The following is a 24,673-nucleotide window of genomic DNA, read 5'->3' as shown; positions in this document are numbered from 1 at the left end:
TATTGGCTCTTTAGAGTCCCAGTTTTTTGTTAAAACACTTAACATCTTTATGTTTTGGGCTATATTTTGGATCATTGTCATAGATTTCTAGAAGAGGAATTACTAGGCAATGGACAGGGACATTTAAAAATAGCCTTTACAGACCATCTTCTCTTCTTGTTGGTATGAACATATATTGTGCACTCACACATAGCGCCTTGATTTGCCTTTCAAGAACAGAAGTTCTAAAATAAAGGGAACAGACATGTAATGGGGAAATCTGAAAATGTTAAATCTTTAACTCGGGTGAAGTGGAAACAACCTGGGCTTTGGAGTGAGGCAGATCTGGGTTCAAATCCTGTCTCTGTCACTCACTAGTAGTGTAGCCTCTGGTGAGGCACCAAGCTTTCCAGAGGCTCAGTTTCTTCATCTTTACGATGGGAACAAAAATACTTTTTTGTAGAGTTCCGTGATGGTGGTTTTTGCATGTGGTCCCCTGAGCAGCAACAGCAGTAGTGGCAGCCTCAGCATCACCTGGGATCTTGTTAGAAATGCCTGTTCTCTGGCTTTACAACCCAGCCCTACTGAATCAGGGATTCTGGGAGTAGCTGGGCAAACTGTTTTTATGCGCTCTGTAGGTAATTCTGAGGCCTGTTCAAGTTTGAGAATCACTAACTTTTGGATGAAGGTGAGTGACTACATCTGTCACAGAACAAATGCTCATTGCACTTCCTTCTTTTTTTTTTTTTTTTTTTTTTTTTTTGAGACAGAGTCTCGCTTTGTTGCCTAGGTTAGAGTGAGTGCCGTGGCGTCAGCCTAGCTCACAGCAACCTCAAACTCCTGGGCTCAAGCAATCCTCCTGCCTCAGCCTCCCAAGTGGCTGGGACTACAGGCATGCGCCACCATGCCCGGCTAATTTTTTCTATATATATTAGTTGGCCAATTAATTTCTTTCTATTTATAGTAGAGACGGGGTCTCGCTCTTGCTCAGGCTGGTTTCGAACTCCTGACCTCGAGCAATCCGCCCGCCTCGGCCTCCCAGAGAGCTAGGATTACAGGCGTGAGCCACTGCGCCCGGCCTGCACTTCCTTCTTATTTTAAGAGTAAGAGAAGGAAGGAGTTGAAATGACACAGTGCTCAGATTGCTTCTCTTCCTCTTTATTTGATGTGATTCTCCTTTTTAGCCATAGAATTGGAGGAAGGAAAGAGGAACTAGTATTTGTGACAGACCTGTGTCCCAGTACTTTTTCAGATTTCACTTTCCTCTGCAATGCAAGTATAAAGGCATGGGCTTTGTTTTCCTCCTTGTGTATGACACAGAGGGGTTGCACTCCAGGCATAGGCTGATATAAGCTTTGGGAGCAAGATACTGAACTCCTCCATGACTCAGTTCCCTCATGTGTGAAATGGCGATAGTAACATGAGTCAATTCACATAACGCATTTGGAACACAGCTAGACTTCAAATAAGTATTTTTATTGTCCCAGTGCCCACAACTGTGCGTGGCACTTGATAAAAGATGAATGAACACTTACGAATGAACTTGTTGGCTCACTGAATGGCATATTCTTTTAAAGTAGGAAGTAGTGGATGTAGAAATCAAGACTTAGTGGGGTTAAGTAACATTTCAAATTGTACAGCTAGTGGGCAGGGCAGGACTTAAAATCAGGTTTATGTAGTTCCAAAATTTCTATTGTTTCCATGATGTCACGTTCTCTGTGGAGTAAGCAAAATGATCAAGTGTCGATAAAATAGAAACATTAAAAAAAAGGTAGTGGAGAGCATAGGTTAGAGGAAGAAAATAAGAGAATTTAAAGAGAAAAAAGGAGTTAAGCTGGGTGGAGCCTTGGGTCTCTAAGGCCTGTCTGAGTTTCAGGTTAGAATCTGCCCCCGTCTGGGCTGTGGCTGTGACCTACAGCATGCTCTGCTCCCGCTGATGGAACCCCCTTCTTACCATGACTCCAGAGAGACCTTCTCCCCAAAGTCGCTCTCTATCTTCCCTCCCCACACTGCCACCCACTACTACATTCTGCAACAAGTTGATGACTCTAGGGTGTACTCTCTTTTTTTTTTGAGACAGAGTCTCCGTCTGTTGTCTCCTTCAGTAGAGTGCAATGGCGTTATCATAGCTGACTGCAACCTCAGACTCCCTGGACTTAAGTGATCCTCTTGCCTCAGCCTCCCAAGTACCTGGGACTACAGGTACGTGCCACGATGCCCAGCTAATTTTTCTATTTTGAGTGGAGATGGGTTCTCACTCTTGCTCATGCTGGTCTTGAACTCCAGAGTTCAAGCAATCCTCTCACCTCGGCCTCCCAGAGTGCTAGGATTACAAGCATGAGCCACCATGTCTGGCTTCTAGCTCTCTTGGTAACCAGCACAGTGCCCTCAGACAAGTCTCTTCCTCTCCCTGGTCTCAGTTTCCCCATTCGTAAAATGAAGGGTTGAATTAGAGGATCTCTTAAGACCATTTGGACTCACATTTTATTAATGAATTTTTAAAAATTCATTTATTTTGAAAAACCTTAAAACCTACAGGAAAATTTGAAGAATATTACAGTTAGCCACCTGTATATCCTTCACTTGGCTTCACTGATAGTTTTTTGCTATATTTGCTGGATCTGTTTTTCGTGGAACCATTTGTATGTAAGTTGTGGACATCTTGACTTCGCTCCTAAATACTTAACTACATCTCCTAAGAAAAGGGTCACGACTCTTTGTAATCACAATACCATTATCACACTCAAGAAAATAAACAGTAATTCAACAATATCTGAAATACAGATCATATTGAATTTTCCCTACATGTTGCCAAAATTTCTTTGATAATCTTTAAAAAAAATTCAGGATCCAATCAAACTCACATACATTGCATTTTTGTCATGTTAGTGTCATTTAAACTAGTACACTCCCCTTGCCTTTGTTCTTGTTTCTCATATCAGTGGCTTTTTATCCATTCATTAATTCATTCAGGTGGCTGGGTTGGCAGTTAGGTCCATTGTGCCTGACAACCTGGAAGCTTGGCTGCCTGTCTGTTGTGGGCTTTTAAAGCGTCTGGGACAACTGTCTTGTAGAATGCTCCACGTTCTGATTTCTTAGATTGTTTCTTCATTTTTGGCAATTATACAAACAGAAGTGATACTGCATAGTTTTTTCTGCATCAAGTCAAGGGTACCTGGTATCAGCTTGGTGATACTGAGTTTAATCACTTGGTTAAGGTGGTGAATGCTGGATCTCCATGCTGTAAAATTATTTGCTCCTTTGTAAGTAGAAGGTAGTCTGTGATATGATGCTTTGAAACTGTATGAATACTGTCTTCCAACAACCTTTTACCTGATAGTTTTGACATCCATTGGTAATCTTTGCCTGAATCATATTGCTATATTGGAGCATGCAAAAAGGTGATTTTCTAATTATATAATTCCTTTTATTACCTAGCAATCTTCTGCAAAGAATAGCTCTACCTTACTTTACCTCTTAGTATCACTATGGACATATAGATTTAAGGAAAATTCAATGTCTGTTACTAGTATTATTTGGGTGCTTTTGGCCATGGGTAGCCTTTTCAAGCCAGCTCCTGTATCCTTTTGTGATGACCCATTAGTCTGAACCCTTCCTTTCTTTTCTGGCCTAAGCTGTTTCAGGATCATGTGGTACTTTCCCTGCTTAATACTTGGAATTAGCCATTTTTCAAGAAGCTTGGGTTTCTTTTGGTGGAGAATGGCATTTAGAACCCAAATCTGGGCACGTGGTGTAATCATTGCTATGCGAGTGTCATTGCTTCTAAGTCCTTTCAGTGGACCGACTAGGAAAATACATATTTTTAAAAACCAAAAGTTCATACTGTTACTTCCAATGGAAACTCAACATCTGTATATTTACTAAATTTTACTATCATATAATAACATACACATAATAGCTTCATAATTATGCCTATGTTGCTAGCAATAACAACTCTGGAAATTTCAAGATTTCTTTGCGAGCCTTATTGTTGTCATTAGAGTGTTTCCTGCTGAAAATGTAGAGTACTGGGTCAAAAAATTTGATTTAATGTTTTTCTGTGTGGTTATATTAATACTTTGTTACAGAAATAGATTCGTTTGTTTCTATATGATTCAGGTTTAGGGTTTGCTTTTGTACATCCTTTTTGCTTTCACTTTTTTGAACATATAAAATATTTACCTAGTTTAAAAGCCAACACAACATAAAAGTGTATTCTCAGAGAACTCCTACTCCCATTTATTACCTCCACCCCAAGAATTTATTACGTAATTAAATATGAAATGTCCAATTTCAAATCAGAAGTGTAGTTTATTATATCTCAAACAAGAAGTAGTACAATTAATCAAAGCACACACCTGAACTGTCGACACAGTGCTGCCACCTTAACAGCAGCTTGTTTATGCCAGCAGCGAAAAAGCCTGGAGAGCAAGTGGCGATGAAATTGCAAAAGGCGTTTTCCACAGCTTGTTGAGAATTGAATATTTTTCCTTGCAAGAAGTGGTCCAAAGCCTGGAAGGAGTGGTAGTCAGTTGGTGCAAGGTCTAGTGAATACAGTGGAAGACAGGGAGTTTCCAAGTCCAGCCTGTGTAGTTGAGCAGCGTTGTTTGTGTGACATGTGATCGAATGTTGTCTTACAAGAGGACTGGCCTGTCTCTCTTTTTTTTTTTTAATTCAGGATATTATGGGGGTACAAACATTTTGATTACATGTAATGTGTTTGCCTTGTCCAAGCCAGGGCTACAAGCATGTCCTTCCTCTATACAGTGCACTCCGCTTCCATTAGTTGTTGGTTTACCCCACCCACCCCTCATCCTCCCAACCTGACTGGCACCCAGTGAGTATTACTACCATGTGAATACCATTGGAATACTACTCAACTACAAAAAACAATGGTGAACTAGCACCCCTTATATTATCCTGGGTAGAGATTGAGCCCATCCTTCGAAGTGAGGTATCACAAGGATGGAAAAACATGCACCACATGTACTCGCCATCAAATTGGTACTAACTGATCAGCACTAAGATGTTTACATGATCTGTCTCTATTGACCAATCTCAGCTGCTTCATTGCAAGCATCCTCACCATTTCACGCGGTTGGTTACAGTAGACATCTGCTGTAATTAACTGACCAGGTTTCATGAAGCTGTAGGGGATAGTACCAGCACTGGACCACCAAACAGACACCAGTAGCTTTTTTTTGATCAATATTCAATTTTGGACCATGTTTGGGCACTTCGTCTTTATCCAGCCATTTTGCTGAATGCTTGTGATTGTCAAAAGGAATCAATTTTTCATCACATGTAACAATATGGTGTAGAAATGGTTTGCCTTTATGTCATGACAGCAAAGAAAGGCAAACTTAGAGATGATTTCTCTTCTGATGCTTGTTTAATTCACATGGAACTCATCTAACCAGCTTCTATACCTTGCTGATTTGTTTCAAGTGGTCCAATATTGTTGGAATAGTAATGTCAAACCATGCTGCTAACTCACACATGGGTTGAGATGGATTCACTTCCACTACAGCTTTCAGCACATTACTATACACCTTGGCTTTAGGTCACCCACGTGGCTGATTTTCAAGATTAAAAACACCAGAATGGAACTTCTCAAACCATCAGTGTACTGTGTATTCATTATCCACATCCTTCCCAAGCACTTCATTGATATTTTGAGCTGTATGTGCAGCATTTGTTCCACAATGGAACTCATATTTGAAAATAACACGGATTTTTGACCTATCTATGGTTTCACAAAAATTGCTCTGAAAATTTTTTTGAAAGATAATCAGAAGTCAAATCATGTGTTTGAAAGAATGAAGATGTACCTTCACAATAAAAATAAAATAAGAAGTGTCAAAGTGAAATGTCAGAGATATCAACTGTCAAACTTAGTATTTAAGGAAATCAGATATGTCATACTTAATAATCTAATAATTTTAATTGTAGATAACTGTGGGTAACTTTCTTAGTCCCTCTGAGCTTTAGTCTCCCAAATGAGGTTAATCATAGTTACTATTTTGTAGGGTTACTGAAGGGTTCAATGAGCTAAAGTTCTTAGCTTGGTATGGCACTTAGCAAACATTTCATAGATGTCATCTGTTTTTTGTTTGTTTTTGTTTTACTATCCGTCCCCTACAAAACCCTGATCCCATATGTTAAAAAGAGGCTTTAAGACCCCAATTCCCCCTTGACCACTCAGAGAAAACCTATTATCCTTCAAAACTCAGCTCAAATCTCACATCCTCTCTGGATCCTTAGTCTTTGCCGTCTCTTCAGAGAGGAGCAGTTATACCATCACGTGTGTTCCCACAGGTTGTCCCACGGGTCTGAGGGTTCAAAGCCTGGATCTGGCAAGTACTAGCTATGTCTTCATTTTCCCATTCGTACCGGGGATAACAGTAGTTGGGATGAGAGGTCAGTGAGTTAATACCCGTAAGGCACATAGGACTTTGCTTAACACATAGAAACATCTCAATAAATTATCTATTACTGTCATCATGCTATCATTTTAATTTACTTTAATGAAGCATTTAAAGTTTGAGATGTGAAAGTGCGACATGTGAAAGTCCTAGTGATTTGGATGCCTCTGCCTCCTTTTCCCTTAAGGTAGCCCTGTCTTCAGCATGTGTGGTTACCAAAGTTGAATTGTATTTATTTACACACCAGACTGTGAAGTCCTTGGGGGCAGGGACTATGTCCTGTCATCTCTGATGTCCCATCTGCGCTGGCATAAGTAAGTGTTTGCCACTTAAGTGAGGAAAATCCCCCAGACAAAACGAGTAGGCTGGAATTCACCACAATAGGGCAGAAGGCCATCTGCTATATCCTGTTTCCATAAGTGTTCCATATCTTTAATCAGAAGTGTACTACTTATCCTTACTGAGAACCAGGTAATAAGATTAAGACAAATCCCCAACCTTGCCAAAGCGTGTAGCAATATTAGTTGTAACCTGATATGGCCACGGGGTGGCAGCAGAGAAGAAGGAATGGATAGTTTTGTTGCTGTTACATACAGGGTGCCACAGACTACGAATTTGGGGACTGAGTGTGATATGTGGCACCACATAAGAATAATGTTAGAGAATTTTTTTAGGGAGGGATGAGAACAACAATGCATTAAATCCATTCACTTTAAATAAATGAGTACCAAAGCAAGTAAAAAGTTATTTGATGAAGGTATTAATAACATGCATAACACTTAACTGTCAGATTATGGTCAGCTAAGGGGGAGAGAGAATCAGGTGGAGGAAGAGAAGAGGAAGGCAGTGGGCAGCTGCTAGTCCCAAGATGCTTTGAGGCAGGTGATTCAGAGGGATATAGCTCCTTAGTTAAGAACGCAATCTTTGTTTCAAATCCTTAATCCTTATCCCCGGTGACTTATTGCCTCTGTCTCCCCAACCTGTCATAGAGTGACTGAAGTATTTTGAGACTCACTATGTGCCAGGTCATTGTTCTAAGCACTTTATATGTATTTTCTTAGATAATTCTCACAACCATCCCATTTTTAGTTCAGCAATTTGCCCAAGGTCAACCAGCTAGTAAATAGTAAAGTCAGAACTTAAGCCGAGGAACTCTGGGCTCAGAACTCAGGGTCTTACTACTGCTTTGGCAGCTTTATCTATGAACAGCAATAATAATATTTACCCTAAAAGGTTATTGGAAAGAGATGAAAGGCGCCTGCCTCATAGTCGATGTTATGGACTGAACTGTGTCTCCTCCAAATTCATATATGAAAGCCCAGACCCCCATTGTGACTGTATTTGGAGATAGGGCCATTAAGGAGGTAATTAAGGTTAAATAAGGTTGTAAGGGCAGGGCCCTAATCCAACAGGACTGGTGTCCATACAAGGGGTAGTGGGGAAAGAAACACCAGAGCTTGCTCTGTTTCTCTTTTTTTGTTTTATTTGAGCATATTACCGGGGTACTAATGTTTAGGTTACATATATTGCCTTTGCCCTGCCCGAGTCAGAGCTTCAAGTGTCCATACCCCAGATGGTGCACACCACACCCATTAGGTGTGAATATACCCATCCCCCCTCTCCCTCCCACCTGCCCAACACCCAATGGATGTTATTCCTATATATGCACATAAGTGTTGATCAATTAATACCAATTTGATGGTGAGTACATGTGGTGCTTGTTTTTCCATTCTCATGATACTTCACTTAGTAGAATGGGCTCCAGCTCTACCCAGGATAATACAAGAGGTGCTAGATCACCATTGTTTTTTGTGGCTGAGTAGTGCTCCATGGTCTACATATACCACATTTTATTAATCCACTCATGGATTGATGGGGACTTGGGTTGTTTCCACATCTTTGCAATTGTGAATTGTGCTGGATAAACATTCTAGTGCAGATTTCTTTTTTATGGAATGTCTTTTTATCATTTGGGTAGACGCCCAGTAGTGGGATTGCTGGATCAAATGGTAGTTCTACTTTTCAGAGCTTGCTCTCTCTCTGCATGCACCCAAAGAGGCCATGTACACCTGGAAGACAGCCACTGACAAGCCAAGAAGAACGCCCTCACCAGAAGCAAGCCCCCATGATCTTGGACCTCTGTCCTTGAGAACTGTGAGAAAACATATTTCTATTGTTACGCAGTTCATGGCACTTTGTTATGGCAGCTGAGCAGATGGATACAGTTGGTGGTCAGGAAATGTAGCTCTCCTAGTTTGTGGCCTTGTCTTCCATGTGGCTCTCCCCTCCAAAGGCCTCAGGTCTCTGTCATCATCTTGTTACTCTAAAGGATTCTCAATTTGCCTGGAAGCATCTCCAACCCACCCAGCCCTTCCTGCCATAGCCCATTGCCTAATTTTAATACACATTTCCTAATTGTCCCACTCTGGGCCATGCCCTGTGCTGAGTATTTGGAGGCAGAAGAGAAATCAGACACATTCTCTGCCATGAAGGAATTCTCAGTCTGGTGTGTGTAGTAGGTGGTTAGTGGGAGGAGAAGGAGAGAGGAAGAGACACAGAAACAGGCAGTCCTGAGACAGCATGAGGAATACCCTTCCAGGGGTCCATACAGAGGGTTGGGGGGCACAGACAAGGGGGATCAGAGGTGGTTATGGACTAGGACCCTTTCCCTTACATGCCATTGCCCCCTGAACATCATGGGCTAATGGAGAAAAGATCAAGCTGGTTGTTATGAATGGATTGTTGTTTCTCCTCCAAAATTCATATGTTGAAGCCCCAGTTTGGTAGCATTAGGAGGTGAGGCCTTTGGGGAGGGGTAATTAGGTTTAGATGAGGTCATGAAGGTAAAGTCCCCATGATGGGGTTAGTGACCTTACAAGAAGAGGCAGACACCAGAGCTTCTTCTCTCCACCATGTGGGAGTACAGGAAGAAGCCTTCAAACCAGGAAGTGGGTCCTCGCCATGAACCAAATCTGCCAGTACCTTGGTCTTGGACTTTCCAGTCTGTGGATCTGTGAGAGATGTCTGTTCTTTAAGCCACCCAGTCTGTGGCACTTTGTTATAGCAGCCCAAGCTGATTCAGACATGAGTTTCTAGTAATTTCTATAAATTCAAGAGAGAAAAGAGAAATATGACACCACAAACTTATCTCAAAGGAGAATTGGTAAGAGTCACAGAAGCCTCTTCTCCCCAATGTGCATGATTACTTGCCGTCCATCTTTTCCAGGGTCATATTTCTTTTTTTTCTTTTTTTTTTATTTCAGCATATTATGAGGGTATAAATGTTTAGGTTATATGTGTTGCCTTCCCCGCCTTTCACCCCAGAGTCAGAGCTTCAAGCGTGTCCATCCCCCAGATGGTGCGCCTCACCCTCATTATGTGTGTATATACCCATCCCTTTCTCCCCCCCCCATCTGCCCGATGCCCTTTAAATGTTATTTGTATATGTCCGCTTAGATGTTGATCAATTAATACCAATTTGCAGGTGAGTACATGTGGTGCTTATTTGTCCATTCTTGGGATATTTCACTTAGAAGAATGGGTTCCAGCTCTATCCAGAAAAATATAAGAGGTGCTATATCACCATTATTTCTTATACCTTATATATATATATAAATATAAATATATTATATTTCTTATAATAGTACTCCATGGTATACATATACATTTTATTAATCCATTCATGTATTGATGGGCACCTGGGTTTTTTCCACATCCTTGCAATTGTGAATTGTGCTGCTATAAACATTCAAGTACAGATGTCTTTTTTATATAGAGTCTTTTGTTATTTTGGGTAGATGCCCAGTAGTGGGATTGCTGGATCAAATGGTAGATCTACTTGTATCACTTTAAGGTATCTCCATATTGCTTTCCACAGAGGTTGCACTAGTTTGCAGTCCCACAGAGTCATATATTTCTTATAGCCTTTGTGTCACCTCTGAACAATTCCCAGCCAGCTCATATATTCCAAAGGCAAGAATGCAATCTCCCTTTTGGCAATCTTGAGTTGTCTGGCTGTGGCACGATTTAGGTCAGTGATTTTCTAAGTGTGGCTTGCAGACCACCTGCACCAAAATCACCTAAGGTGCTTATTCAAAATGCAGTCCCAGCCCTCACCCCAGATATACTGATTCTGAACATTTGCGGGTAATGCATAGAATATATATTTTAGAGGAGCATTTTAAGTGCTTCTGAGGCATGGTAAGTGGATCTAGAATAAGTATGGGGTGTGGGGAGGGCTTTTGCTATCCCTCATTTCTGTCCAGGCACAAACCTGTGCTCGAATATTGGTTCTGCCACTTTCTAGCTTGGAGCCTTGGGCAGGTTACTTCACTGAGCCGCAGTTACCTCATCTGTAAAATGGGGATAATAATGTGTGCCACAGTGGATTTTTATGAGTATTAAATGGTACAAGGAATGCAAAGCCGCTGATACCAAATCTGGCCTATGTTGAGTTAACTTCCTACCATGTCATTGTGGTTTCTGAGGTCTGTGGTTACTTGATTTCAGGTGTGTGGTAATGATCTTGGTCGTGGTCTCTCCACCTGCCAGTTGTTCTGTGGTCCCTGTGGAGGGAGGAAGAGGTTGGTGGTGGTGTCTGTGTGTGCTTGGCTCCTTGCCAAGCAAAGGGTTAGTTGATTAGTTTTGCTCATGTCATCTTCCTGCAACCACCACCTTTGCCGATTTTGATTTGAAGATCTGAAAATCTTCCAGCGTAGGTTGAATCTGGGTGTGGGTGTGATTACAAAGTCTCCAAAGAAGGCAACCAAGAGAGGAAACGGTCTCTATAATGAGAAAATGGATTTGATCATGAGCTTTTAAAAGGAGAGATGTTACTCTAACTTTGAGAAGTTCCCAGGCCAACTGAAAATCATGGCTTATACCCTCAAAGAATCCTGATTGATTGGCATAGGCTGGAAGCTCAGAACAATAATAGAAATCCCCCAGAGCAAACAGAGAGAGCAAGTATATGTTAATGGAACAGTCCTCAGGACATTGAAGGGATCAGGACAGGCTGCATTGGAGAAAAAGGCAAATATCAGAAACAGCTGTAGGAGCTGCATCAGTTTGCTATTAGTGTGTAAAAAAGCACCCCAGTACTCAGTGGTCTAAAACATGAATCATTTATTATCACGCACATGTCAGTGGGACAGCTGGGGCTTGGCTGATCTTGGCTGATCTTGCTCTTGCATCTGCAGGGGAGCTGGGGGCTCTGCCTGGGTCACCTTGGCTCGAGCAGCCCTGCCCTGTGCGTCTCTCATCCTCCTCTTGGGACCAGTGGGCTTGGTAGATATGTCCTCCTGACAGTGAAAGAAACTCAAGTGAACAAGCACAACATCACAGACACTTTTCAAATGTCTCTGCCTGTGTCAGGCACCCTAATAGTCCATTGGCCACAGCAAGTGGCATGGCTGAGCCCAGAGTCATGGTTGGAGGACACAGTTATCTGGCCACGGGCATGGATTCAGCAATGGGGGAGGAACTAGGGCCACGGGTGTGCTCTACCACACTCCTGCCCGAGTGTTCCTCAATTCTCCCTTCCCTCCCAATCTGGAGTCATTACTCCCTCTGTGGCACTTTGTGCCTCTCTTCTGGCTTTGAGCACAACCTGTGTTGCTGCCCTGCATGTGTGGACAAGGACTTTGTCTGTGGTCCCAGAGCCTAGTACAGGGGCTGGTACCCGGCAAGTAATAGTACATGAGAGAGAGAAGAGAGCAAAAAGGGAAGGAAGTAGGAAGACAGGCAACAAAAAAGAGAAGACGGGACAGGCAAGTAGGATAAAGGGAGTGGAGGAGACAGCTTAGGAGAGATGTGGGTAGGGTAAGTTGGAGAAAGCACCAATGGTTCAGACTGAGCTAAACCACCTGCTTGTCAGCTTCCTGGGCTATCGATCTATTTCTAGGATTTTAAAGCAGTCACTTCTGTATGGAGAAAGAGTATTTATGTTTTTATTTGGCATCTCTAATGGCTGCATTTTCCCTGTGGAAGCCTTTGCGTGAAAGAAGACTTAGGTTATAGAAATTCTCTGTGTACCCTTAGAAGGAGTAATCAATTTGCCATTGATGATCTGAGCTGCTTTCACTACTGAAATCTCTCTAGTTGCTATACCTCCGAAATGAAGACTGCCTTACTTTACAATGCACAAAGATTACATTGGAAACGAGGCTGTAGAGGCAGACTCTGAAGATCTTCTCTTGAAATGCAATTATTTATTTGTTCTGGATGAGGTGCTTCATGGTGTTGCACATTATTTTGAATACCCTGAAAATATTGATGTAGAAAATATTGATGCCGACAGGGCGAGATGGATTGACTCTGAAATGGCCGTAAGTGATTTGAGGACAAACTCAGGACTGTGACAGATGAGAGGAGGCAGATCTGATTCCTCATGTGGCTCAAAGGCCTTCGAAGAGGGGCTGCAAAATCCCTTCCAGTTGTGTCGCAGGAGTAAGTCTAAGCTCTTCCAGGCACAGGCTGACGGTTTCAGGACCAGTATGTTTTTGAAGCTTTAGAGAAGGCAAAGGGAGGAAGTGGTTCATGGGGCAGGGGACAAGCTGTCAATAGAGAAGCAAGGATCTGGCATCACAGCCTGAACAGATGACCTGGGCATGGGCTGGGAGGAGGTAGAGCAGGGTGGCCCACATATCAGGGCAGGGCCGAGCTGTGGGGTACTGGTGGACTGAGAAAGGAAGCCTGAAGGTTGCCATGGACACTGTATGATCTTGGGCAGGTCCCTTAACCACTCTGGGCTTCAGTTTCCCAACTTATCAAATGAGAAGGTTGGGTTAGATCAGGGACCCCTCAAGTTGGGGGTGGGGAGAAGCATTGGGAGGTTGGATAGTTGGGTTCTAGGCCTTGAACCTCACCTGGCCTGGATTGCTTTTTCTCCTTCCTGTTTTATATATTGTGTTTCTATATAAAAATGGTTTGTTTTTTATGTTTTTCTAAAGCTACCAGTCTAAAGACCTTTAAGATCCCCCCCCCCTTTTTCTTTTTTTTTTTTTTTGAGACAGAGTCTTGCTTTATTGCCCAGGCTAGAGTGAGTGCCATGGCATCAGCCTAGCTCACAGCAACCTCAAACTCCTGGGCTCAAGCAATCCTTCTGCCTCAGCCTCCTGAGTAGCTGGGACTACAGGCACGTGCCACCATGCCCAGCTAATTTTTTCTATATATATATTAGTTGGCCAATTAATTTCTTTCTATTTATAGTAGAGACAGGCTGGTTTCGAACTCCTGACCTAGAGCAATCTGCCCGCCTTGGCCTCCCAGAGTGCTAGGATTACAGGCGTGAGCCACTGGGCCCGGCCTTAAGATCCCTTTTGATCTGAACAGCACAGTACCGCAGTTGTGAGACCAGGCAGTGGCAGACTGACTGCGGGATCTGGAAAGGCCCACGGCTGGCCCGGCTCCAGGATGGCTGCATCTCTCCTCCCCTCTTGGGGTGGGAGGGTGGGAGTGGGGTAGGGCTGGGGGTTTGGGGAGTGGATTTGGATTTCTTGGAGAAACATGGACGTAAAAGCTTCTGCCTCACAACCGTGTTTGGGAAAAACTCAGGCACACTGTGAGGGCCTTTCAGATGCCCAAACATGTCATTACCGGAGACAGTGTACCTACCCCGATCTGAGACTTCTTCCTGCAAGTTCTTCCACTGAGATGCCAAAAGCTGGGGCCTGGATTCTCTGAGTCCCAGTAAAACACACCTGAGTGACCCCATTAGGGTAAGGTCTAGCTCTGGCTCTGATGCTGACCAGGTCGCTAGCTTCGAGCCTTGGTTTTCTCATTCATAAAGTGGCAATAAGAATACCTGTGCTTTTTGTGGGTAAAAATGAGTGAAGTGATGGCATGTGAGAAAGACTTATACAATTCCTCCTCCATCCGCCCCCTCCTTTCTTCCTGGCTTTGCTTGATTTATTTGTTTGTTACTGTGCATGGCCAAGACACACTCCTTCTACAGCATGCCAGGTGAGGTGGAACAGATGACAACATAGCAAACAAGTACAAAAACAAAGAATAAGAAAAATGCACTGCGTCTAATTGCCCATGAACATGAAAATACAGCCATTTATTCCTGTCAGAGGTGCAGAGTGCCTCTTGTGTGCCACTCTGTGCTCACGAGGAGGGGCCCGCCCTTCACACATGAGTATGTGAACTTTGTTGCCCGGGAAGCTTTTACGTCCATGTTTCTCCATGCCCCTCCCGTCCCAGTTGAGAAGTCAACTTATTTGAGAAGACATGGCATTATGACCGAGAATAAAGTGCTCCTGCACACAAAGCAAGTCCTGGGGATAGCAAACCCTCCCGGGTGGCCTTCAGTCCTTAGAAAATGATCGAATGCTTTCTAAATGCCTAGGGGTGACCATGAGAAGGGGGGGAATGTGGCAGAGAGGGTCCAGGTTTTGCTCCGTAAGAATTGCATGAACTTGGGAAAGTCACTTCTTGTCTTTGAGTCCCAGTTTCCTTGTATGTAAAACTGGTTCATGATTTCTGCTTCCCTGGTTGCTGTGGGAATACAGTGAGATCAGGCGATGATCTGTTTCATGGTAAGTGTTCAGAAAATGATGGTTATTACTGTGATTTGGGGGAATAACAGAAGAGAGATGGTCACATTCATGGTTGTCAGTGCGGGTGCTGCAGTCTGTCCTTGGTGGGGTCTGGCTCTCAGGAGTCACGAGCTGAGACCCTCCGCCCAGTGAAAAGGGCTCGGAGTGCCCCCTGCACATCGCGATTCCGGAGGCTGTAGATGATGGGGTTCAGCATGGGCGTGACTACAGTGTACATGACAGTGGCCACAGAGCCCTGCTCTGCCTTGTATCGGGATGTGGGCTGGAAGTAGACTGCGATGACTGTCCCATAGAAGAGGCCCACCACAGCCAGGTGGGAGGCACAGGTGGACACAGCCCGGAGCCTCCCAGAGGCTGAGGGCAGGCGGAGCACAGCAGCTGCGATGGCCCCATAGGAGGTAAGGATGAGCAGGAAGGGAGTGACCACCACCGCAGCACCCTCGGTGAAGATGAGCAGCTGGATGTGGCGGGTGTCAGAACATGAAAGCCTTAAGAGAGGCTGGTGGTCACAGAAAAAGTGGGGCACTTGGTGGGAGGCACAGAATGATAGGCGGGCCATGAGCAGAATATGCAGGAGGGAGTGGACATGGGACACGAGCCATGCTGTCCCCACCAGGGCCATGCACACGGCCCTGGACATCCTTATGGCATAGTGGAGGGGGTACCGGATGGCCACATAGCGGTCATAGGCCATGGCGGCCAGGAGACAGCTATCAGTTACCCCTAGGGCAAAGAAGAAGTACATTTGGGTCAGGCAGCCAGCCAGGGAGATGGAGCGGTCGTGGGACAGCAAGTTGGCCAACATCTTGGGCACAGTGACAGAGGTAAAGCAGAGATCAGCAAAGGACAAATGAGCCAGCAGGAAGTACATGGGTGCATGAAGGGCTGGACTGGCCTGGATGGCAGCCACAATGAGTCCATTGCCCAGGATGCCTGCCACATACAAGACCAAGAACAGCACAAACAGAGGCCACCGCTGCCCAGGTCTTGTTGTCAGTCCCAGTAGGACGAATGGGGCTCCCTCTGAAGACTCGTTGGCAGCATCCATGGCCAGGCTGGCTGTTCACCTGGAACCTCAGCAGCTCCTTTTATTGAGGGTCATCTTCTTAACTTCTAAGGGCAAACATGAGGGCTACATTGCTCCAGGCTTCCTGGCTATGAGAAAAATCACGGGTTGGATACCTCTGGCTCCATACAGGTGACTGTGCCTAGTCATTTCACCTCCCTGAACCTTCCTCCTCTCTGGGTCTTAGATTCCCAATCTGTAAAATAAGGGATTTGAACAAGGTGATCTTCAAGGCCACTTCCAACTTCGATACTTTGTGATGTTAAGCAAAAATAGAACAAAAGATATCACCAGTATGTAGACTAGGAAAGGAGGAAAATATGAAAGATCAAACAGAGAGAGGATAAACATAGAAAGATCTGATCATTGGACATTTACTTCAGAAAAGAAAGAGTAGAAAAAAGCCCCAAACAAAACCAAGATAGAGGACAGAAACATACCAAAGAAATACTAGAAAAAAATCCAAATCTAAAGAGCATGTATGTTTATATTAAAATGAACATGAACATACAACACCTAGACACAAACAGTGAAATTTTAGAACACTGGTGACAAAGAGAAGAATCCAATACCTCCCAAGGGCATGGGGTGCCATGAGCTAGTGATGTTCAGGTTATCAGACTGCTGCCAAATGTTCATCATCAACAGGATGATGAACAGTTGACCAATATCTTCAAAACAGTTGACCAATATCTTCAAATTCTGAAGAAAAATGATTTTGAACTAAGAATTCCATACTAAGCCAAAAAATTAATCAAGGAAAGAATAAAGATATTTTCAGACTTGTAAAAAATAAAAAAGAACAGAAGAATCTGATGCCTCCCCATATCTCTGGAAAACTTTCCTCCACGAAATTGAACACTCACTGAGCACTAAGCAGATGCACATCCCTTTGTGAGAAACTTGTGCTAACAGTCTGACCCGTTTGCTAAGGCCCAGAGACTTAACTCTTAAGGACAGGGCAACTTGGTTTTCATGCTTCTGCTTTATCAGAAAAAAACAGAATCTCAATGCAGACATCTTGGAAAATTCTCTAAGAAGAGGTCTTTAAAGGAGAGGGATTTTAGGGTGCGGGTTTGCTGAAGACTATGCTGACACTACCTCTGGAGGGAATGGACTCCTAATTTCTTTCCACATCTTTCTCTGGTAAAAAAGAAAATTAAAAATCAAGTGATGGGCCTCACTACCCCACCGTCTTCCTTTATTCCTCCATTGGTTAAGAGGAATCTTCTGGATTTGGCTCCTTGTAGAGCATCTTTTCTCAAACTCCCAATCATGTCCCACTTTCCAAGAGGGGAAGAGGATTAGGTAATTGGGTAGGGTGGAGAGGGAGCCTGTTTATATAACCACTTTTGGGAACTGGACCTGCTCTGATCTGTGTCTAAATTGTTACCAATAAACATTCAAGTATACTGAGCGTTTTGCAGAAACTTTAATAGGTACTAACACACACACATACATGTGGGTGTGCAGACATGTGCAGACTGAAGCTGGGCTCTGCAAATACATAAGAACTCTCAATCATTTGCAGAAATGCATACGTGCACTCACACCCAAGTGAGCAGACAAGCATACTCACAGGATCCAAAGACCCAGATTACACACATAAACGCAAGGAGAAATGCAAGCACAACATAGCACTGAGGCTGGAGGGTAACAATCATTCACATCCTCCTGTGCAAGGAGGCACATGGTACCATGCACCACTAATGTGACCCATTATACACATTCGTTGACCCCCTGCTCTGTGTGAGGACTCTACCTGGTGCCCATTCATGCACACCCAGTCACACCCAGTCCCCTCATTGATCATGCAATCACATCTTTGTGTACAGCCTCACCACTTCACGTACATGGTTTCACTCACATAGGCTCATGATGGATCACAGCAGAGATGTGCCACCCAAAAGGGGCACATCCACATACACACTATTGCTACCCACCACAATGACACACAATTACAGCCTTGCAAACAACACACGCTCTCCTACTCACACGTATGACTCGTGCCCACAGTCACACCCAGGAAGACTGATCTGTGCACTCTGCAGCCTGGCCCTTTGTGCTCAGGTGTATTCCCTGGCATCTGCACATCACAGGAGGGGGCCACAGCAGGGGCCAGGAGTGGGTTGTCACTGGAGGGTCTGAGGAGGAGTGACTGGCCATACTTACGGGGTTTAGGGGCTTGGGAGTGCCGTAGCTTCTCCCCAGAGGGAACACCCCCCTTCCCTGGCCTCCATCCCTGGGGCACGAGGCAGCTCAGCTCTGGGGCTTGTTACTCTTCCTCCCGAGGGCCCAATTTGATGGAGGAGGGGTGGTTGGTTCTGCCTCCAACTCAGGGAACATTCAGGAGCCCTGTGCATGGCAAAGCTGCTGCTCCTCCGTCCCTGCCTTGTGAAGACCAGATAGAAGGGTCGGGCTGACCTCTGGGCCCCCAGCAGAGTGACTGAGGAACCCAGGGTTTACAGCTTTAGCTTCTGGGGACAACCCTCCTGCTCAGCTGTAGGAAGTGCAGGAGCGTGGGAGGGATTGTGCCTCAGTGACGGTGGCAATATGTAAAGCTGTGTTTGTGAGAGTGATTGTGTCCCTGTGCCACGGTACGTGCCCATGAGCTCGGATGTGTGTCTGAGTGTACACCTGCATCTGTGTCTGTGTGGGTGGCCAGGTCTAAGAGAGCGTTTCTTTGGCAATGGATATTTCTGGTAGGAGATTGGGTCTGTATTGAGAGGGTGTGTGTTTCTGTGTATGCGTTGCGGTATAAGGGAACTGAGCCTGTATGTAGCATTCTAGGTGGGAATGGCTTTGCCCGGCACAGTGCTGGGACAACCATAAAGGAAGATTTTGAATATATGAATTTTCAGTGATTCCTTATTGTCTGTTGAACAAAGTCCAAGTTCCCTACCTAATATCCGAGCCAATATCCTACCTAATATCCGAGAAGGGTGTCCTTCTCATTCCCAGATTTTTCAATCTTCAAACTTTCCCCTACTTTGTTCCCAATACACCTCTCTCTAGCCACTTACATTGGTCTCCTTAGAGTCTTCTGCACATGCTTATTTCATTTCCACACCTTTGTGTACACTTGCTGCTCACAATGGAATACCCCTTCCCTGCAATTTCCACCAATGTTGCAGGGCCCAGCTTATTTTGTGCAATGAGTGCCTCAGTCTTCCTCACCCCAAACCTGCTCCTGTCCTCTCTGCCTATCTTAGTAAAGGGTGTTGAAGAGAAATGCTTTCTCAGAATTCGGCAAGTTCTACTGAGCATCTCACTGTAGTAGGGGTCTGACTGTTTCTCTTCCTTCATTCTCTGTGTTGGACTCTGTCTCTGTCTTCCAATCCCTCCCTCTTCACTCTTGTTTGTTTTCTTATCTATCAAGTAGGCCCCCATTTAATAGCCTGCAACTTTCTCTTTCATCTAGTTGATTCCTAAGATTTATGTAATTATTGCGTCTGGCTGCTCCATGGATGCTAAATACATGGGAAGACCCATGGATGTCCTGTAGGGCTAAGATGACAGAAGGGGCCATATCACTCTGGGAACTTTGTCCTGATAATGGTGGGTGCTGTATGTCATGAGAGCCCAAGAACCAACAAAAAGGAAAAAGGAGCTCTTTGAGTTTAAACATCACTGAATTGGGGATAAACCTTACACTTGCAGTCCTACAGCTGCCAACTCTTCCAGCAAAGCCTCCAACTTTTGTCGTGGAATCTGAGTTGTTATGGTGACAAAAGAAAGAGGAGTTGGGGAAGAGGGAAAGGATGATCAAACCTTGTCGTAGGAGAAGGGGTTTTAATCTGTTTAAGCCTTTGTCAAATGTGCTGAGTTTGGGATATTGTATTATACTTCTGCTCTTAAGATGCTGGTTCATCAGAAAATAGGGTGACAAACCATCTTGATTTGCCTAGGACTGAGGGTGATCTTGGGATATGACACTTGGAGTTTTAAAACTGGGACAGTTCTGGGGAAACCAGAACAAGATGGTTACTCCATCAGGAAACCTACAAAGTTCTCTAAGATTGAAGGAGATGGTCTTATCCATATTCTTCTCTCCATTGGCCTGGGACCTCCAAGAAGGCCATAGTTGCTAAGACAGAGGGTCCTGGTCCTAGTGACAAGGGGAATCACCTTTCCAGGGAGCCAGGCTGAAGCCTTCAGTCTTCCTGCAGTCTAAGTGCCAGGTGGCTGATTTCTGTCTGAAGGGGGAGTGTGGAAGGGTGAGGCCAGCCCCTGTCTGGAGCCCTGGGAAGAGTCTCTGTGCTGAGCCTCTGAGAAGCATTGTTTGAGTCCCACACCTTTCCCACCCACCCATGGCCTCACCTCAGCCGCAATCGGGGGAACTGTATGGGAATTGGGCAGGGCTGACCTTTGCTCTGGCCATGCTCCACCTCTTCTTAGAAGCTCTTGCCTGTAACTCCCAGGGTCCACTCCTGCCTGCTCCTGCATGCATGGGGCTTCCCAGGCAGAACACAGTGCCTTGGGCCTTGCCCATGTGTAAATGATTCATGGAGACCAGAGAAATCTGTCAAAATTGTGAACTCTGGGTAGATGAAGGTCCCAAGAGCATTGGGTCTGGGGGAGGGGTGTCCAAGACTTGGGGCACATGTAGTTAGTCATGATCCAAGGCTTGGGGCACTGTAGTTAGCATTGCCCAAGAGGTCAGGGTTGTGGTATTCCATCTCCTAACCCCAACCCTGCCTCTGGAGGCTGTGATCTTACCAGAAGGCCATCAGGATATTAACCCTCCTCACGCACATGCTATCCAAGCATGCTTATAACTCTGAATGAAAGTTAACTTAAATCCACCAGGCACTAACAGGTACCTTTAAGCTTTAAGAAACATCAACCATTATCTATAACCTCAACTAAGTCTTAAAGTGACCCAAAACATGTCAATTTGATACCTAAAATATTCTTGTATGTAACTCTTATTTATCCTAGCTTAACGATAATAATTAGACTGTGACTTAAACTTACCACAAACATTTCCCACACACCAACTTAAATTTAATACAAACTGAACTCTAACTCCAGTTTAATTTAGCAATACAAATGAAACCTGAACTCTAATCTTATTTAGTCCTGCACTCTAATACTAACCCTAAAAATATTTCTAACAAGATTCAAGTTTATCCAAATCTACTACTACTAAAACCCAACATCATAAAATTGGCTACCACATCATAAAATTTACATCATTTAAATCAAATCTTAAATTTGCCTGATTGCTTCTTAATTCTACCTAACCCTAACCTACCCTAATCCTAATCCTACTCTTAGCCATGTCCTGAACCCTAATCCTAACCCTATTCCAACCATAACCATAATTCTGACCCTTTCCTAACTTCTATTATATGCCTGGACTAGTCTAACCTTGGCCAAATCCAAGCCCAGTTATTGATATTTTAGAAATCAGCTTGTGTGTGTTCTGGTTTGAGCCATTTCCCTGGGAGATAGAATCCATAGGCCGCAAGGAAGGGATGTTTGCCTCATCGGATTCAGTCCCATTCTCTGGTATGAGTGGGTCTGAAGGCACTCTCCTGACGCCAGGGGGAAGCAGACTCACTGGCCATAAAGAACCTTGCAAGGGCAAGAATCTAAGAAAACTTGGAACCAACAGGGCTCTCACTTGGCGTTTCTGGGGATCAGCCTCTTATAAGCACAGGTGGTAAACAAACCTGTGCTCCTTCTTGTAACATGGAGGAGCTTTTGTGCTTTGAATGTTGAGGAACATAAGGCAGCTCAACAGCAACACTAACCCACTTGGATATGGCTCTAGGTGTAGCCCTAGTTTACTCCCAAGTTCTTGCCTCCATGCTGAATGCTTTCCTTCTCCCTCCTCACCCTTATCGTCCCTTAAACAATGACAAGAGACATCCGAGCCAGAGGTACATCCATCTTTACCCACAGTGACAGGAGCCGTAAAAGGTGTCCTACCCATGTCTTCATAGTCAGACCTAACCAGCCTCCCTGGACCAGTCACCGGTGTCCCTGCTCTGGGCTGCAGAATCGGCTCCACGTCCGCCTGAGGGCCTCCTTGACTTCCTTGTTGCGGAGGCTGTAGATGAGCGGGTTGAGAGCTGGGATGACAAGGGTGTAGAACACAGAGGCCATCTTGTCAGTGTCCAGGGCATAGCTGGAGCTGGGACGCAAGTACATGAAAATGAGTGTCCCATACAGCATGGCCACAGCTGTGAGGTGGGAGCCACAGGTGGAGGCTGCTCGCCGGCGGCCCTCAGCCGAGCGCATGCGGATCACAGCGCCAGCAATGAAACCATAAGACACGGCAATAGCCAACACGGTGGCTGTCTGGATGAAGCCACAGACAGCAAAGAGGAGGAGTTCGTTGAGGCTGGTGTCGTTGCACGAGATGGCCAGCAGTGGAGGGATGTCGCAGAAGAAGCTATTGATCTCCCGGGAGTGGCAGAAGCTCAGGCGGAAGGTGAAGGCTGTGTGGACAAAGGCGCTCACTGCCCCACCCAGGCCCGATGCTCCCAGCAAGGCCAGGCATAGACGCCGGGACATGGCTGTTGTATAGAGAAGTGGGTTTCCGATAGCCACATAGCGGTCGTAGGCCATGACTGCCAACAGACAACACTCCGCGTCAGCCAGCCCTGCAAAGACAAACATCTGCAGGGCACAGGCTGCGTAAGGGATGGTGGCACAGGGCAGCAGCAGGTCCACTAGCATCTTGGGGCTGATGGCTGAGGAATAGCAGGCGTCCAGCAGGGAGAGGTTGGCCAGGAAGAAGTACATAGGCGTGTGCAGCCGGGCATCCACACAGATCAGCAGCACCATGCCCACATTGCCCAGCAGGCTCACCAGGTAGATGGGCAGGAAGATCAGGAAGAGGGTCACACGCAGGTCCCAGCGATCTGTGATGCCCAAGAGTATGAACTCAGCAGGTGCCTCCCAGGCCCTGGTGAGGTTTTCTGGGTTCATCCTGCTGGACAGAGACTGAGGAGAGGCAGAGCCAGAGGGAGACAAGAGAAAGGTCATGGCCATCATGAAGGAGAACGCACATTGGGAGTCAGGTGGGCGGCCAACTCCTTATGTGTTTCAGTCTGTCCACATGGAAAGCAAACACCACTCACCTTTACAAAGTGAGGAGCAGAGCTGCTTTGAGTGCCTTCCCATTTCTCCATCTGTAAAATGGGAGCAACGAGATTTCAGGGATTATAAATTGCTTTGACATTTTTGTGTACAAGGACCCCAAAACTTCAGTTAAATAGTTATTGTGGAGTGTGTTGTGCGTTCATGCATGGACACAAAACATAGAGTTAATTCTACATTAACTTCTCTCTTTTGCCTTGCTACCCAGGAGAAGCAACCCTGACATTCTAGGGTTGGTTAGGTCAGGGTGGGACTTGCTACTGGAACAGAAGGACTCAGGTTTCCACAAGGAGCAATTTCTGGGTTTGCCGTTAGTTGCGAACTGGTGCTAGAAAGGAACTGAAGACTGCAGGTTCCTGGACTTTCAGGCTCCTGGTTCCATTTAGCCCTCTTGTCTTTTCTAATCCTTCCAACATTCTTGTTTAAGACACTCTATGAACACAAGAGATACAGGTGTCAATATGACAGATCTATCCTTTTATGCCCAATTTAATTTCTGTCTTCTCTTTGAATCTATTTCCAGCCATCAAAATCTATTTTTGGCTAAATGTTAAGGGACTTGTGATATATCCTCCCACAGTATTGCTTTAGTTTTGTATAATCACCTCCCCAAAAGGTATTTTAAAAGAAGTTGGATTCTGCAATTTAACACAGGCTGCCATCCAATGGGGTGATGTAACACAGACTCATGGCTGGAGCCATTAGGTCAGAGATGGAGATTTGTATCATGTTCCCATTGTGTGACCAAGCCAGACATGGCTAATCAGTCATGCTACTCATTCTCACTGAACTCAGACTAGCCTTCCATTCCTTATCTTAGTGCTTGTGGAAGTCACTGCCTGAGGGTTGGGGTTGGCAGGAGAGATGAATCACATTTGTTATCCTTTGGTTAGGTGATCAATATATGTTGGACAATTTCCTAGAAGTGAAAATACCAGGCCAAAGAGTATATGCATTTTATTTTGTAGATATTGTCACATTGCTCTTAAATTATGCTGTACCAATTTATATTTCCACTAGCCATACATAAGGGTACATGGTTTCCAACATTCTCCACAATATTATTTTCAGACTTTTTGATCTTTGCTAAATTGATATGTAAAAGAACCTCATTGTAGTCTTAATTTACATTTGTCTTATTATGAATGAGAATGAACATTATTTCATAAGGTTAAGAATCACTTGTATTTCTTTTTTTGTGAATTCTCTGCTCACATTCTTTGTCAACTTTTTGTTGAATTTTTGGTCTTTGTTGCTATTAATTTGGAGAAATTTTTTATATATTGTGGAAATTGGCTTTGTGATAATTACATAATTATATATTTTGTCGTTAGTCTTTATGGTTCTTTTCCTCTATAAAAATTACCTTTTTGTTTTACATAATTGAATTTATAATTTTTCTTTTATAAGTTTTAGCTTTTATATTACACATAGAAGCCCCCTTTCCATTCTAAGATTATAAAAATATTTTCCCATGTATTTCTTCTATTTTCATACTTTTTTTAATGGTTAAATATTTAGTATATTTG

General features: G+C 44.4%; 2 protein-coding genes across 2 annotated transcripts; both read right to left on the bottom strand.

The window, feature by feature from the left end:
- Window positions 1–15,062: 15,062 nt before the first annotated feature.
- OR1K1 (olfactory receptor family 1 subfamily K member 1) lies at window positions 15,063–16,013 on the bottom strand. The gene has a single exon (XM_012772269.2). It carries the CDS (start codon window positions 16,011–16,013, stop codon window positions 15,063–15,065), a length of 951 nt encoding a protein of 316 aa, XP_012627723.2.
- Window positions 16,014–22,010: 5,997 nt separating this feature from the next.
- On the bottom strand, window positions 22,011–22,973 carry OR5C1 (olfactory receptor family 5 subfamily C member 1). The gene has a single exon (XM_012772268.2). It carries the CDS (start codon window positions 22,971–22,973, stop codon window positions 22,011–22,013), a length of 963 nt encoding a protein of 320 aa, XP_012627722.2.
- Window positions 22,974–24,673: the final 1,700 nt, after the last annotated feature.

The sequence above is a fragment of the Microcebus murinus genome, chromosome 12, assembly GCF_040939455.1.
Source record: "Microcebus murinus isolate Inina chromosome 12, M.murinus_Inina_mat1.0, whole genome shotgun sequence".
Taxonomy (NCBI): Eukaryota; Metazoa; Chordata; class Mammalia; order Primates; family Cheirogaleidae; genus Microcebus; species Microcebus murinus.
This window is presented reverse-complemented; position numbering and strand designations above follow the sequence as displayed.